This window comes from Leptonotus elevatus, chromosome 9, assembly GCF_054856555.1.
Source record: "Leptonotus elevatus isolate MCC_2025b chromosome 9, RoL_Lele_1.0, whole genome shotgun sequence".
Classification (NCBI taxonomy): Eukaryota; Metazoa; Chordata; class Actinopteri; order Syngnathiformes; family Syngnathidae; genus Leptonotus; species Leptonotus elevatus.
The window spans coordinates 21,865,698-21,881,797 of NC_141247.1; the positions used below are offsets into that span (position 1 = coordinate 21,865,698).

The following is a 16,100-nucleotide window of genomic DNA, read 5'->3' on the forward strand; positions in this document are numbered from 1 at the left end:
ATACATGCCATTATTATTTTTTTCAAATGTCGAGTAACTGCATTAGTTATAAATTCTATGGCTGTTCATTTAACATCGGTGCCCAAATGCAGCGATGAAAATGTTTCTGAATTTCGCATCACTCACTAGTTGTGTGTTCCTGGTTAAAATTTGGTCGCAATTGGACAAAATCTCGAGGACAAGTTCGTCTTTAAAAGGCCCATAAAAATGTCCAAACTCACCCTAAAATGGCCGACTTCCTGCGTTTTTTGGGCTAAATTTCATGTTCCTCAGTAAAACTGGCTTTGGGCGCTGGATTTTCAAAAAATTCTGGATTTTCCTAGTTAAATTAGTTTAGTGTCGAGTCATTCAGCTGCAACACGCAATGATGAAAATGTTATATTTTTCTAATTTACTGACTCCCCTCTGTCTAGTACACATTATTCATATTTGGTACCTAAAAAATCTCTATAATAGTACAAGTTTGTCTTTGAACTGGAGAAGTCCAAACTGAGCCTCAAACAGCCGCCGAAGGGGCCAATTCTTGCCCCCCCCCCCCACGTAAGGACGCGGCGATGCTAGCTGACAGAAGAAACGAGGTGACACTTTTCCTCTCAGCCTACCCTCCCGCCTCCCTCCCACTTGGCTGTTTCTGTCGCCACGGTAACCGTCGTCTCCCAGAGGGTGTGCAAAGCGGTGACGGGAGGGGCCGGTTGCCAGGGCGACCCCAGCTGAGAGGCAAAGTGACATCATTGCTCCTCGTGAAAATTATTATTATTTTATACTGAGATTCTTTTCAGCTCCCGTCTTTTTTTTTTTCCTCTGTTACCATGACAACCCTCTCCAGCCAGGAGATGTAATGGAGCCTCTCTCCTTCCTCCTTTCTCCTTCTTCCGTATCGGCTCCTCTTTCCATCCCTTCTGTCTGGGGGCGTCCGTAAGGAAGGGAGGCGCTTACAATACTAACCCCACCACCCCTCCTCTTCCTCTTCACCACAGCCGCCATCCCCTCCTCCACCCGTGACACACATGCACCCACCCACCCAACCATCCACCCCCCGCGCTGGCAAACAAACCGCTGGCGTTTTTTTTTTTTTTTTTGGGAGGATGCTCCGCTCTCCCAACGCCGTGGAGGTGAGGCGGCGGAGGCGAAGCTGTGGCTGAAAATATATATTTTTTGTACCCCCACTGCTTCCCAGTCCTATTTTTTTATTTTTGTATTTCATCTGAACTGGATTTTACCGCTGTCGTTTTGGAGCGTCTAATCTAGCGGATACTCCCTTCAGGGAGGCGGGTGGAATGGAGGGATGTTGAATTTTGGTACATTCTGAGCCCCGGACTGTTATCACCATGAAACCGTTAGCAGCATCAGCAGTAGACAGCAATGGAGTGTCGAGCCAACAGGATAAAACGCCGGTGAGTAGCGGCGCAACGCCGACGTCCGGCCGCGTCCTTGACCCTCCCCTCATTTGGGGACGAGGCCGGCGTAGCCTGGAATGTGTGTCAGTGTGTTGTAGTAGAAACGGACGCCATGTGCTTTTCTGTTACGCGGCCGCGCATGTCATTCGCTTTTAAGGGAGGAAGCAGGAATGCAAGATGCTAAATCTAAATGCTGATATGATACTGTATTGGTGGTATATATTTTGTCAGATTGTAAATAGAGCTATAGTAGGTGTCTATAACCATTAAGGCTATTCCACTCTTAAGATAAGCGTTTGTACCCTTTTTTTTTAGTGCAAAGATTGTAGCTAAGGTGTCAAAAAGCAGCAGAAAGAAAGCAGAACATTCAAAGACAACACCCCAAGTGACAAGGCGTTTCTCACCTAAAGGTGCCATCATGTTAGTTAAACCTGGTAAAAAAAAAATGTGACTGAGCATATATCATATATCTTTAGAACTGACAGTGTCTCAAATTTGGTAGCAATAAAAAGAAAAATACTAGAATAAGTAATAGGGATCTTGAAAAGGATGATTGAAATGAAAATAGCAGACTTAGTGTATGTTTTTGGGCATGGCCTCTAGAGACTTTTTGATGGGTTTACTCATGCCTACCCAGTATAGTGTTGCTCAGTGAAAGTGGCTAATTCCAGGAGGTGTTAAGTTATAGTTTTGTGCTTAATGGTGAGTCATCAAACTTTTAACATCATGCTCCGCCCACACACAATGATGAAAACTACATTTCTTCACAATTTAATTTCTCTGCTATTCAAATGTGGTAGCAAATGCACAAAATTCCCAGGACAAGTTTGTCTTTGAGGGCCCCCTGGAAACGGCCAAATTGACCCCAAAACAGACACCTCAAACGAAAATAGCTGCCATCTTGTCTTTTTAGGCATCCATTTTTCTTGAGACCTTTTTGTGGGTCTACCTGTGATAGACATGTCTACCAAATTTCATGTTGCAAAGTGAAACTGGCTCCTGGGGCACAATTTTACAGCGAGAGGTAGAGAGGCTGCCATAGCCTGGAATGTGTGTCAGTGTGTTGTAGTAGAAATAAACATGTGCTTTTCTGTCATGTGTACACACACATCATCTGTTTTTAAGGAAAGTAGCTGGCCTAAGTGCAGGAACAAGACTAACTAAACTTAGATGCTATGATAGAGTATTGTTGCATACATTTTGATAGGTGGTAAATAGAGCTACAATAAGTGCTGTGACCTTGTGGTCGTTTGAGAGTTTTAATGTATTTAGCAAGTTGTCAAACGGAAATCCTTCATAATGATCTGTCTATAGTGTATTTGCTTCAAATTTGGAAGCAATTTAACAAAATCTTTGGGATAGTGAGTTTTTGAAAGATGCTTGGAAATGGACGAATGGGCGAAAAATTTGTCTAAGATTGCAGTTTCAAATGAAAATAGTGGAATTCTTGTGTCTTTATTGGCATTGCTACTTTTAGGATTCGTTGTTAGCTGTAGTATTTGTTGTGTTTGTTTTTAGGGCTTAGAGGTAGTGTTAAGATTTAGGGTTAGGGTCTATTTAGGAGTTTTGGATTAGATCGAGGGGCTAGGTATGGATATATATATATATATATATATATATTTCGATATTACTTAATCAACCTTCGTGAGGATGTACAGTGGTTCCAGTCGATTGCGGTTTTCTTCCCTGACTGGTGTCGCTATCCCTGGTGCTGAACACTATTTGGAGTCTGGACCCAGGTCCTGAGACCACGCACACTTGACGGGATTGATCTGCTGTCAACACTGCCGGTGTTCGTCACACCCAAGCCCTCACGCAAGCCCGTAAATCAAGTGCCCCCCCATCCCCATATTGTCATGCTCACAAGTGACAACAAATCACTGTAATGGTGGCAGATGCATCATCGTCTCTGCATTTTGTGTGTTTCAGGGGCTTTATGGCGCCACAAAAACGTCTCGTGTATACATATTCTGTTTTTAATCATCTGCAATGGATTTAACGCCGTCTTGTTTATCACTAAAGGCTCGCTAAACAACCATTTGCTTTTCTAGTTTCATTGTTTACAACTAGTGTGGTAGTTATGAATTGGTTTATGGTTAGCATTTAGGATATGGACAGACATGTTACGGTTTTGAAGGTTGAGGGTAGTGTTGGTGAGGGTTTATGAGTTGCCTAAGATTAGAGTGTTTAGAGTTGAGTTAGGATTTATATTTACGGGTTACATTTACTGGGTAAGGGTTAGATTAGATGCAATGGTTGGTGTTAGTTTTAGGTGTTGGGACAGGGTAGATTTAGCTTTCATGTTCATGGTTTAATTTACAGGCTAAGGTTAGCCATAATGGTTGGATTTAGGGGCAACTTTTTTTTTGAACTACTATCCAGTGGGGACGCACTGATGCTATCGACTTCTTCAGATGCTAACAGTCCACAAGACAAAGCCTGGTGTCATTTTCCCTTGTTAAACTGGACCCTTGAATGCTGACGTGACATTTTCCAGGGAACTGTGAAAGTGTGCACCGCCGTAACATTTATCTTGGTGTAAAAACAATATTGGGCATATAATGCACAGTGACTGCACACTTGTAATGGCTTCTTCTCGGTGGCTCTTGTTTACCGGGTCGCACCCTTATCTGCTGTCACACTCCCTTCATTTGATTGTTTCTCTATGTCGTTAGCATATTTATTACGGCCTGTGTAAATATTCGCTCATCCCAGCAGGAACGCCGTCGGGCTGATGGGTAAACAGCAGCTGACACCAAAGCTTTTCTTACTGTAACTACATCAACATGGAGGAGAAGCTGTAGATTTAACACAAAATGATAACACTCCAATTTTTTACAAGTCTGTCAGTGTTAACATGTTTAAATAATCACTTGTACGACATTCCTATGAAATTACAATGTCTCGTCACTGGCCCACAGGCTACTCGGTACTCGGGGGGGCTACCAGGTGCCCAAGCACCCACACCATGTTGCTGACCCCTGGGTTTGACATCAGTTGGCCCAACCCCTGTCCCCCACAAAGTAAAAGTGTGTATGGCCAATAAGAAACATAATTCCCAAAACGTTTTCGAGCTTACACCTGTGGTGTTCACACAAACCCAAGTTTATTATTATAAACCTTCAATATATATATTTTTTTAAATCAACAAACAAATGTCGCTCTGCGGGTGTATAACTCCAAATATATTTAACTTCAACACTGGAGCGCAGTTGTAATAACCTCTGGTCGTTATTAGTCGTCCATGCCGTTACAAAGCCGTCCCAATTTTTCTCATTGTCCACATATTTCTTAACAGTATGTCACTGTCCACTCGTTAAACTGATTCGAATTCCTCCCGCGTCGTCGTCAATCGCGTCATTTATTTAATAACTCCCGCGAATCTGCGCCAACCATAAACGCTCAAATACAATTCCAGGACATGCTATGAGGCCCACGTCACTTTATCGTGCATATTCTGATGCATTTCATCGCCTAAGAAACCAAGAATTGGTCAAACCCAACAAAATGACATATCCGCTATCTTGGTTTTAAACGGAGAAGCGCGGTCTCGCGCTCCCGGCTTTAATGTGTTAAAGGCATCATGTTTAGCCATGCAAACCTCAACACCAAGCTGTCTATGAAAGTGTAGTGTAACTGACACATAAGGTCACTTTTTGGCTACCTGCTGACCAGCAAGCACCGGGGGAGGAAGCCCTGTTAGCATATCAGGCCTATTTAATCAGACATACTGCCAAAAGAGGCGTTAATCTCTTGATCCCCAAGGCTCAAGACAGCCGACCACACGGTCGAAACAACTCTGGCAGGCCCCGAACGTCCTTCAACACTGGAACTTTTGCTTTAAGCAACTCTACATTTCCTAGGGTCCTTCAAAGACAAACGTGTCCTCGAGTTTCTGTCTTAATGTGCTACCAAATTTGAACCACCTATTCTACACAGATGCCAACGCTAAATTGCGAACAATTATCATTTTCGTCCTCGCATGTGAGGTGAGCATGTTTGATGACTTGCAATAAAACACAAAACTAATATGACTCAACAAGAACATAGTCAGTTTAATTTTTTTCAACATGAGACTGATAGGCACGCCAATGAGTAGACCCATAAAATAAATCTCTGGAATTTATGCTGTCCTTCAAAGATGAACTTGTCCTAGAGATTCTGTTTCATTGCTACCAAATTTGAACCCCATACTACACAGAAGGGCGACGCCAAATTGCAAAATGTTTTTATTTCTGTCATTGCTTGCCAGTGTAACTTGGCTGCAAATTTTGATGACTTGCCATAAGAAATATACCAAAAAGACAACCTGGGCTAGCTTGGATTTGGGTCAGGTTTTATGTTGGGGTTTAATATTAGGGTTAGTTTCTTGGGTTAGGGTTATTGGTTGGAGGCTGGTCTTTTGGCTTGTGGTTTGGGTTTTAGGGTTAAGTTAGGACATTTTAGACAAATTTGATCAATTCCCAGGGTCCTTAAACAATAAACTTTTCTAAGTTTTGTTTGATTGGTACCAAATTTAAGCCCAGGTATACTCCTAGACCAGAGATTACCGACCGTCGTAATACCACAAGGGATCATATGGTGTATCTATTTCCAAATGTTATTTTACTACAAATAACAATAACATTTATCAAATTTATATTCTATAAATTCTATTCCACTTGATGGTATAAGGTACAATTATCTCGGGATCCACCTATGCATTCACACAACAGAAAAATAGGTGTGTTCAACTGAACAGATCCAGATTTTAAGTAAATTAAAACAATATTATATAACTATGTCAGTATGTATACTACTTTTACAGCATTTTTGTGGCGGCATGCCGTGATATGTTGTTCATAAAATGTGTCTTTGCTCAAATAGGTTTGGGGAAACTCTTACTACTATTAGACAGATGGGCAACGCTAAATTGTGAAACATTATAATTTCCGTCATTGTGTAATGGCAAAGTTTGATGACTCATCATAAATCAGCCACCCTTCTGTTTGCGGCTTTAATTTGACAATCAAACCATAAAATATAATGTGTACTCTGTTCCGCCTGGTGGAAATGGGTCTGGCCTCGCCTCACCCTCACACATCACTGGATGCTCGCATTAGCCTCTTGTGGCCGTAATGGACGTCTCGCAGTGATTCTCTGGTACAGTAGCCAAGCGCTAAAAAGATTGAGTGGCAGCCCCGCGCTTCCCAACCCGCTGATCTAGGTCATTAGGTCTGCAGTGTAATTTAAGGAACGCCACATCTGCTCACATGTAGGCCGAAGCTAGCTAGTGAGTGAGCTGTGCGGCTTGAGCATTAGCGCCTGACTTAATCTAGCCTTCCGCCGACCCTCCCACCCCGTGACAGCTGATTGGGCACAGGCACCTCCATTTGCTAGACAAACTACGAGAGCGCACCTTAGTGTCCGCCAAGGTAGGGCGCTTATCTTGTATTAATTCTAGACGTTAGCATCAGATCAATCAAGGCTAACGATTGTCCGAGCGCAGCATTGTTTCTGTCGCGTGCCGTCCGAGCGAGGTGGTCAATGGAGCACATGCTTACAGAGAGATCGTTCACCGGCTTATTGACCCACAGACGGATGACCTAAATGAATGCAGAGAAAAGGATTAAGTGTTTTATTATCCTCTTTACCAATGGGGGAGGGTACCGTGGTTGGTGGGACTTTCACTGTAATGGTGGAAACCACACATGGGGGATGTAATTATTGGTAAAAACTCATCGACCAGCTCCGTGCGACTTCCTCTGTGAAGTTAGCCGCTAATGGCTAACAATTTGATGGGGTGCTACTTTGTTGGTAGTTACACGGACATACCCCCCCCCCCCAATTTAGAATCATGTAAGGTTAACTACCTATGACTAATAACAGGCAATGTGAAAGAGACTACCAGATGTCCTGTGAAACTCTTGTAATAGAACATCCGACATTTGCCTGCCCTTTGCTTTGCATTCATCTTGTACGGCTGAAAACATTTTTGCATGCAGAACGCACTTTAATACAACCGTTAACTGCACATATTTTTCATTTACAAACACAGAAAACGCTGTGCATACGCTTGGGACGTTCCCTCATTAAAGCCAGCGGGCGGCTAACAAGCTAACATACGCTATCATCGCTTTGAAAAAATTTTGCTCTAATTAGACAAGTTTTTTTCAAAGTGGGATGATGTAAAATGTAACATACCGGTAGTTTAGAAGGAAAGAAAAAACACCAGTGGAAATTTCTAACGCTGGGTTGAAAGAACACCACACCATTTCATCTATGTATATAATTACGCTATTTAAAAATTTATTTTAAAAACAGTTCAAAAGTGGTTCACCAGGTCAGTGCGTTATGAATATTTCACACTGCCCAATGTTTTATTTACCCGACTTATAGATGATACCCAGCAGGGAGGCCCGCTGTGCATCTGGCGGTGTTGGCGCACCATCAATATTACATCTGTGCACCACCCGGCATTTCAAATGTGCGCACCAGGAAATGGGTCGACCCCCATTCGCTAATTTCTTAACGTCTACAGAGTAAATAGTTATATGCGTGTCATGCTAAATCTAAAAAATAAACAAGCTATAGAAGGTGGGAAAATTGACGGGGTGTGTTTGTCTTTTGGGGGTAAAAAAAAAAGAGAAATAAGTGTGTCAAACTTCACACTTGTTTCCTGGCATTTCCTTACAAATGAGCACTGTCCTACCTTTTTTTACAGGTAAAAAAAAAAGCGCGCTATCGAGAGAGTGACTCTGGAGGTTGGGTATGATTGCAAGGTGTCAAAAAATTGCCATGCTGTTTAATTATCTGGCTGGCTGCACTCGGCAAATTGTTGGATCGGGTGGGGGGGGGGGTGTCTGTCCTTGGCCAAAACCTTTCCTCGGGCCACCGTCTTCCTCATATGCTCCACTTCACCCGGACCACCTTCGGCCGAGCGTGCGGTTATTGTTATTGGCGCCCAGACGCATTTCTGCTAATGCGAGGAATGTGTATGCTGACTACCTGATGACTACCAAAAACACATAAAGCCTTTTTAACAATTAATTTTTCCCCATGTCACGGAACATAAATGTGGAAGGGGGAAGTTGTCACTTGTGTCTATTGCTACTCTTAGCCTTTAGGGCATTTTAGCGCGGATCCAGGCAATATACAACAAATGTTTAGGTGTTAAAAATGGAACAGATAATGTATTACTGCCCCCCTATGGACTGGAGTGGAATAACAAACACCCTACATAGATCATATGCTTCTTTAGTTTGATTTGACAGTTTGTCTTAATTTGCTCCCAAAAACTGATAAATACGTTCTATTTTAAATGTTTTAAGTGTCCCAAGGACTTATTTATATGTTGATGTATGTTAATAGTGCAAATTATTCAATAGCTGCCTTAATCTGGAAGGTTACAAAAGGCATTCAATGAACCTGTTGGCTCGGCGGCGTAGGAATGACTGCCACTGACTGGTTTTCATTAGATTGATTTATATTCATGGCCTAGAAGTTTTTTTTCATACAAATATACAAACATTCTGACTTTTATACAGTGAAAACTAGGGCATGTTCCAATTTGCGTATAATTGTTTGCGTTAAGTCACCAGCTTCGGAATGGAACTCAAGCATCCTCGGTTCATTCTTTTCAGTGAACGGCAACTTTTGTGTTTTTATGTATGAATCCTTCGATCCCGTGTTGGTTAGTACGATGTTGAGAAAGCGCGGTCTCACTTAGCGTCCCTCGCTTTGGTCAGCGTCGTCATACTGACCGTGTGTGTGTGTCGTGTGTGTGTGTGCAGCTGCCCGCAGACTTCAGCCGACTTCACCTGGCCGACGGCTTGCACCCACAGGTGACGCACGTGTCCTCCAGCCACTCGGGATGTAGTATCACCAGCGACTCCGGAAGCAGCAGCTTGTCTGATATCTACCAGGTGAGGAACGGGGAAAACGGGACCACCCCGCTGCAAAAAAAAAAAAGGCCCTCCCCCAGACAACGGTCCCAACTTTGTTCCTATGCGTTGGTCATTTCTTTTCGATAGCTCGGTGTGAAGGTAAGTGTAGTGAATCCGTTTCCGGTTCTACCCGACTACAATGTTATGTTAATGTGATCTGTTGAAACTTCATACTTCTATGTAACTTCTTTCTGTGGTTTGGTAGATGTGAGCGTAACTGATGCAGCATTTGTAATTGACAGATTAATGAAAGGTACTTTTAATAATAGGACATAAAAAATAGCAGCCTCACCCCCGCGGGTGTAAATAAAACGGCTTAAAAGCACGCAAAAAATCTCGCGCCGTCTAATCCTCTTAATGCCCACGCATCTTAACGCCGTCACATGCTTTGCGAGCTCCGTTTCAGAGTCCACACCATCACTCAGCATCAGCATTGTTGTGTGCGAGTGTGTGTGTGTGTGTGTGTGTGTGTGTGTGTGTGTGTGTGTGTTTTGACAGGTCGGTGTGCGACGGTGATCTTAAGGCCATCTGGCAGCCACACAACACACAGACACGCATTGTACACACACAATCAGTTTGCAGTTCATTTGTGTCTTTTCACTGATTTTAATTTCAGAGCACTTCAATAATGACTTCTTTAATAGATCTGAAGATTTTGCCTTTTTTCTGATATTTTTCAGTATTTTTTGGCGAACCGTTACGTAATATGTAATATATGTTAACATTTATGCAACTTTCATATATTTGCATTTGTTCCCGATATTTGTGTAGCCACAACTAATATTTTTGTATTTGTTAGATTTGTGTATTTTGAACTTTTGCTCTCTCGTACATTTTGCCTAGTATTTAACATATTTTCTATTTTGTGCATGCTTGCTGGATTGTTTTCAACGTAGTCAAATATTGCTGAATAAAGCAATAATAAGTCAAATATGGCTGTATATCGGTTAGAAAATGAGTTCACAAATGACTATTTTAGTTAAGAAAATGATTGATATGTAAATTACTGCTCTTAATCACCCCCTGACCCCACATTGGGGTTGTTTTTTTTTGGGGGGGGGTAGTTTTGGTTGCGCATTTCCAAAGCAAACGGAATTAAGCCAGGGCTTGTTGTTTAAAGAACATAAGCCGAGTTTACTTTCACCAACCAGCCAGTCCACAACAACAAATAGTAGAAACAAGTATTTTATGCAGATTTATGTACTAATAAAAATCCTCAAATTTTAACTTAGTATTTAAATTTGATTATTGTGAATTTGCCCACAGTCTCCTCTCGGATAAAACAAGACTCGTTTCAAATGATGCGTTGGATGCAGTGTGTGTGTTTTTTTAATAGTTTCTCTTGGGAGCTCGTGAAGCGATTTCTTTCCTAGCTCGTCAGGCATTGCTGACTTTGGAGGTTTTTGGATGGGAAGCTCCGAAAAGCCTAATTACCGATGAGAGCCCGTTCTCACGGTCGCCGTTAACAACACGACAAGACTGTGTGTGCTTTGTGCGTGTGCGTGCCTGAATAAATGATGACACTGGCCCTTCAAGCGGCCTTTGAAAGCATTGATCCAAGAATAGCCCTGATAAAATATTAACAGCAGCAGACTTTTATTGGCGGCTGCACGTTTGTATGGATTTGGGATGACGCAAAAGGTGGGGCCCGCAACACATGGACTTGACACCCTTTGTTTAAAGACAGCAATGACTTGACATTATGATATGATTTGTCCTCACTGAAAAATCACAGTCTGCTCTGAATTTACGATAGAGGCGGTGTTTACATTCTTACTCTCTTTCGTCTCCTGATTGGATTTGAATAATTTATTGGACTGTTGGGTTTAATAGCTCCGAAAATAAATTTTCCACAAAATATTTTTGTATTTTTCACTTAATATTACTACTTTCTTTTTTTTTTTTAATCAAATATTTTTATGCTGTCTAATTTTTTAAGTAATTTTGAATTGTTACATTTTCTGTGTAAGTTGTATTTAGTAGCATTTTTATAGAACTGGTAGTACTTTTTTGTAACGTTTCTATTTGTTGACTTAATATTTGTTTTCTAATATTTGTGCATTTGAATATGTGTTTTAAATATTTTTGCCTTTCAGTTATGCAATTATAATATTTTTGTATAATACTTTTTTCTTCCAAATTTGTCTTTTTCACTTCATAATTTTTATCTTGCTTCCTAATATTTTTGTTGAATATTTGAATAGTTTTGTTACAAGGTTTTTGTATTTATTCTAAAAAAAAAAAAAAAAAGTATCCTAATTTTGTCTTTGTTTCTTTTGTTTATATATATATAATTTTTTTTATGGTTAATATAATATTTTTGTGCATAATCACTGTGTTCACTGTGTTGCCTGAATTGTGCAATTGCCTCACATTAAGAAATCTTTTGACGTATTTCTTTTTGCGATATTGTGACGACAAACAACCATAACCATTGTTCTTGCTTTAGTCATGATATAAAATTGTCATCTTTAATTAAAACTTCTCACACGGGCCAGCCCCGCCCACCAGTGGGTCCACGCCCAAATGTCCTCGCCGACCCAGTGTTGATGAATCATTAATGAGCTGCTGCGCTCCTGCCTCGCATTTGAGGAGAAGATGACACGAGAAGATGAGTTGGGTCTCAAGTACTCTTCACCTTTAAAAGTGTGATTTGTGCCCATAATGCGTCTGGCGCTGGAATTTTGCGGGCATTTTGCCAAGACCACATTTTCTCCCGTGGCCAATGAGGTGAGCTTGTGGAAGACGCTTTCGCGCCTGCCATTTTCCTCCACTTTTGTTTTCCTGATAGCGGCAAAGCAGGAGTAATTCCATCACGGCTTTCAAAGAACGGGACGTTGCCGGGAGGCTCGGCTGTGACTTGGGAAGAGCTTGGGAGTTAATTAGCTTGTTTCTATGCGCGGCAGCCTGTTTGTCATGCAGCGCTTGAGCCGGCGTGTGGTTGTGTGCTGAGAAAGTGCTTGAAATGGGACACGTTTCATGCAACGCACTTTTGCTTTGGCTTGGAGTCTTTGCTTTGCCGGAAGCTGGAGCCTAGCATTGAGTTTGAGTTAATATTTCTTCACAATATTCAATATTATTTTACCATTTTTGTCTAATATTTTTGGTAATATTTTGAATTTTACATATTTTCTAATATGTACTTATGTAATACATTTTTTATTTTATTTTTTTTAAACATTTGTTGGTACTTTATTTTTTCTACCTAATTTTGGTTTATTTTTCTGTTTTTCTGCTAATTGTTTTTTATTATTTGTATAATATTTGTATACTATAAAAAAATAAAAATTTCTAATAGTTGAGTATTTGCATCTAATGTTTTAATACCTTTTTTCTAATACTGTAATACTAATATTTGGTGTAATTTATTTTTAATATCCTATCCTGTCTAAACCTGGTCTGTTTTTGTCCTAATGTTTATATTTTTAGGATTTCTGTTTAGTGGCATTTTTGTCTAATTCATGAATGTTTTTTTTAATTTTTGCTGCATATTTTTTGTCAACATTTTTCTTTCTAGTGTAATATTTTTCATCTAATCTTTCTTTATTTTTTGCTCTAAATTTTGTCTATTTTTGTATTTTTCATCTGAATTTTTTTTTGTAGGTGGATATTTTGCATATTGTATTTATATTTTTTTGCTGTATTTTCAGAACATTGAAAAACACTTGTCTATCAAATGTTTAATAATTTCAGCTGATGTTTGTGTGGGTTTTTTCCCTTTTACAATATTGTACTTACTATACTCTGCAACAGTTTTGCCATAGCTTGGAATATTTGCTTGTTTGGAAGCCTTAGCTTAGCATTGTTGATTTTTGGATTGGTTGGGTGAGCTTGCTTGGATAGTGATGGCGGGGTGGCGCTTTCCTGCTTTGCTTGGTCAGAACGTCAACCACTCGTCCAAAATCCCAGGCAACTTTTAAAACCATGCCAATTTCTTTGCCCCCCTCGTAGGCCACGGAAAACGAACCGGGCGACATGGACCTGAGCGGCCTGCCTGAAACGGCCGTCGACTCTGAGGAGGATGACGACGAAGAAGACATCGAGCGAGCGTCGGACCCCCTCATGAGCCGCGACATCGTCCGAGACTGCCTGGAGAAGGACCCCATGGACAGGACGGACGACGACATAGGTGAGACAATGCGTGACATTGTTTGTGCTGCAAAGTAAGCCTCCAAAAAAAGAAGTCAAACCATTGATCACAATGAAAGAAGCAAAAACAATTGATGTTGCACTTTTACCTTTACTATTTTCTTTTTCCTTTTTCTCTATCAAAATCATGCAAATCTTTGTGAGATACATTTGACATATTAGTGTGTAAAATGAAAACCTCGCCCCTTTTATTCTCCAACCCTGGCAGAACTTTTTTCAATATCAAAGCTGTGGCTCTACGATGTGTTAGCCACGTTTGAAGAGGCTTAATGTTGACAAGAGGAGGAAGAGGAGGAGTATGCGTCGGTTGTAGTGAGAGGAAGAGCGAGTGCCCTCTTCGTCGTCCTCCTCCTCCTCTTCCTCCTCCATCTCCACGGTTAATCTCCCCCGCAGCAGCCTGCCCACCAGCCCTCCCTCCCCTCCTCCATGCCAGCAGGCTTTTTCTAGGTCACTCCTGGCACATTCTGCAGCCTCACCTCGCCCAGCACATCAAACATTCAAGCGCTTCCTTCCGCACACTGTCACTGCGGACTCACTCAGAACTGTGGAACAATTTATCACAATTTTGGGTTAATTATTTGGATATTGATTTATTTGTTTATGGATATTTATTTATATTTCTATATTTAGTAGTTTCATGGCGGACAGGGTCACATGGTGAATGGTAAAATGGTGCGAACTTCAAAGATTGTAATTGCGAATTTTAAGACTAATTTTGTAATCCGCTTAGAAAAAATGTTTTTTCAAAATATATTTTAAAGAAAAATGTTTTACTAAATTGTACATTGTAAGAATTGATAATGAAGGGTTTTTTCTCATTCTTTTTTTTTTCTTCTTTTTTTTTTAAAGATGTTTTGTTGATCAGGAAACAAGTCATTGTTTTCGTTTATGATGTTTTTTATAGTCATCTTTATTTCTTGTATGTGTAGTTTTGCAGAAAAAAAGTAATCATATTTTTCAGAAATAATGTTTTTTGTGTTTTTTTAAGTAATATTTTTGCAAGTCATACGCCCAACTTTTTTCTTAAACACAATAAATAATTAAGATAATAAAAACTAATTTCTGACTTTCTGTTCTATTTCTCAACAACAAAAACTTATTTTTTGATTACTCTTTTTCTCGTAGCTTTCAATTATTTTCGCAAGGTTATGACTTCTCTCAAAAATATACCACTTTTGTTCACATAAAAAAAAGCAGTTTTTATTCCGAAGAAATATGACTGCACTCTGGTAGTAATATTTTGTTTTCCTTGTGCCCATAAGACACCTTTTTTAGTTCCATACCCTTTCTGTATAGTGACTATATTGAGTCCACGTTTTAAAAGCAGATGATGGTCAGTGGATGGTACGATGCAGTGATTTAAAGTCTGCAGTGAGGTCACAGAGTGTAACGAGTCAGCACTTATTCTGCTCCCCAGCAAGTCGTCGATGGCATTGATGTTGAACGTGAGAGCGGCTGTGTTGATGGTGGAATGTCAACCACTACATCAGATGTTCTCTAAGTGAGCGCTAAAAATAGTGTTTTATATAAAAAAAGAAAAATAATAAAAAGTGCATGCCTACCTACATATGGAGACGGGTATGTAACTCCTCTTGATCTTAGGTTTGGGGAGATTATAAGCATACAGTTAGAACATAATTTAAGCAAGAATAAAGAATTGAAAACACTGCATCATGATTTCATGCTTTAAGACATTGTGCGTCCAATATATAAACCCAATAGACATGTACAGTATATATACAGAGAAGACACTCAGTAAGCTGCAGTAATAATACTTGTTTTTCACAGAGGATAAAGAAAATACACCTCTAAGTACTGTGTCTGACTTTTTTGCGGTTCTACAGTTTTTCAGATGTCCGTTGTTTGAAAGGGTTGAAAACATCACGACAGACATTATATAGCATTATGTGCTAGCATAAAACGGGGTTTATGCAAATTTCACCCTAGCCCCAAAATGTTTTAAAAAATCCCTGCAGTAAACACTCTTGTTATCTCTTCTCCCTTCTCCCGCAGAGCAATTACTGGAGTTCATGCATCAGCTGCCAGCCTTCGCCAACATGACCATGTCGGTACGGCGTGAACTGTGCGCCGTCATGGTCTTCGCGGTGGTTGAGCGTGCCGGTACCATCGTTCTCAACGACGGCGAGGAGGTGCGATTATTTTGTTTTATAAAGAAAAAAACAAAGTGTCTCTTCTTCTTCTTGGTCTTCTCCCATTTCATGTACGTATTTTCCGCTCTATTAAAGCTGAATGCAGAGCGTCTCGTCCCCCCCGTGGACCTCCTCGGGCGGCCTAAGCGAGACGGGCTTTTTTTCAATGAACACAATTTTGCCCCACAATAGAACCGAGCGCTTTAGTCAGTGGGTTGACTGAACATGCTTCAACCATAGGAAGTAATAGAAATGATCCGTGCCACTGCAAACTGCCACCATGGTAACATTCTTGATAGCAGTACGGGGATTGTGTTGGCCTAAAATGTCATGCAAGTAAAAATTGACTTGTGAGACTGTGACTTTCTTATTTTTTCTTTCAGTCAGTGTTAAATGGCTGCTATGCTGGTTTTCACTGAATGGGTTAGCATGCAACATTAGCGATGCCTTAGCGTCTAATTATGTTGACATCATGTTAT

At 40.6% G+C, this 16,100-nt stretch overlaps 1 protein-coding gene across 9 annotated transcripts in view; it reads left to right on the forward strand.

Annotated features, from left to right (window-relative positions):
* rapgef2b (Rap guanine nucleotide exchange factor 2b) overlaps nt 1–16,100 on the forward strand; it is an 87,737-nt gene that overhangs the window by 50,271 nt on the left and 21,366 nt on the right. For 6 of the 9 annotated variants that reach the window (XM_086084421.1, XM_086084424.1, XM_086084423.1 and 3 more), the window contains 3 exons: nt 9,170–9,301; nt 13,274–13,451; nt 15,485–15,621. In XM_086084421.1, coding sequence (XP_085940547.1) covers nt 9,170–9,301; nt 13,274–13,451; nt 15,485–15,621 — 447 coding nt within the window. Of the gene's footprint in view, nt 1–1,084; nt 1,395–9,169; nt 9,302–13,273; nt 13,452–15,484; nt 15,622–16,100 lie in introns of those variants that run through there. The other 3 variants (XM_086084428.1, XM_086084429.1, XM_086084425.1) reach the window with 2 other exon arrangements.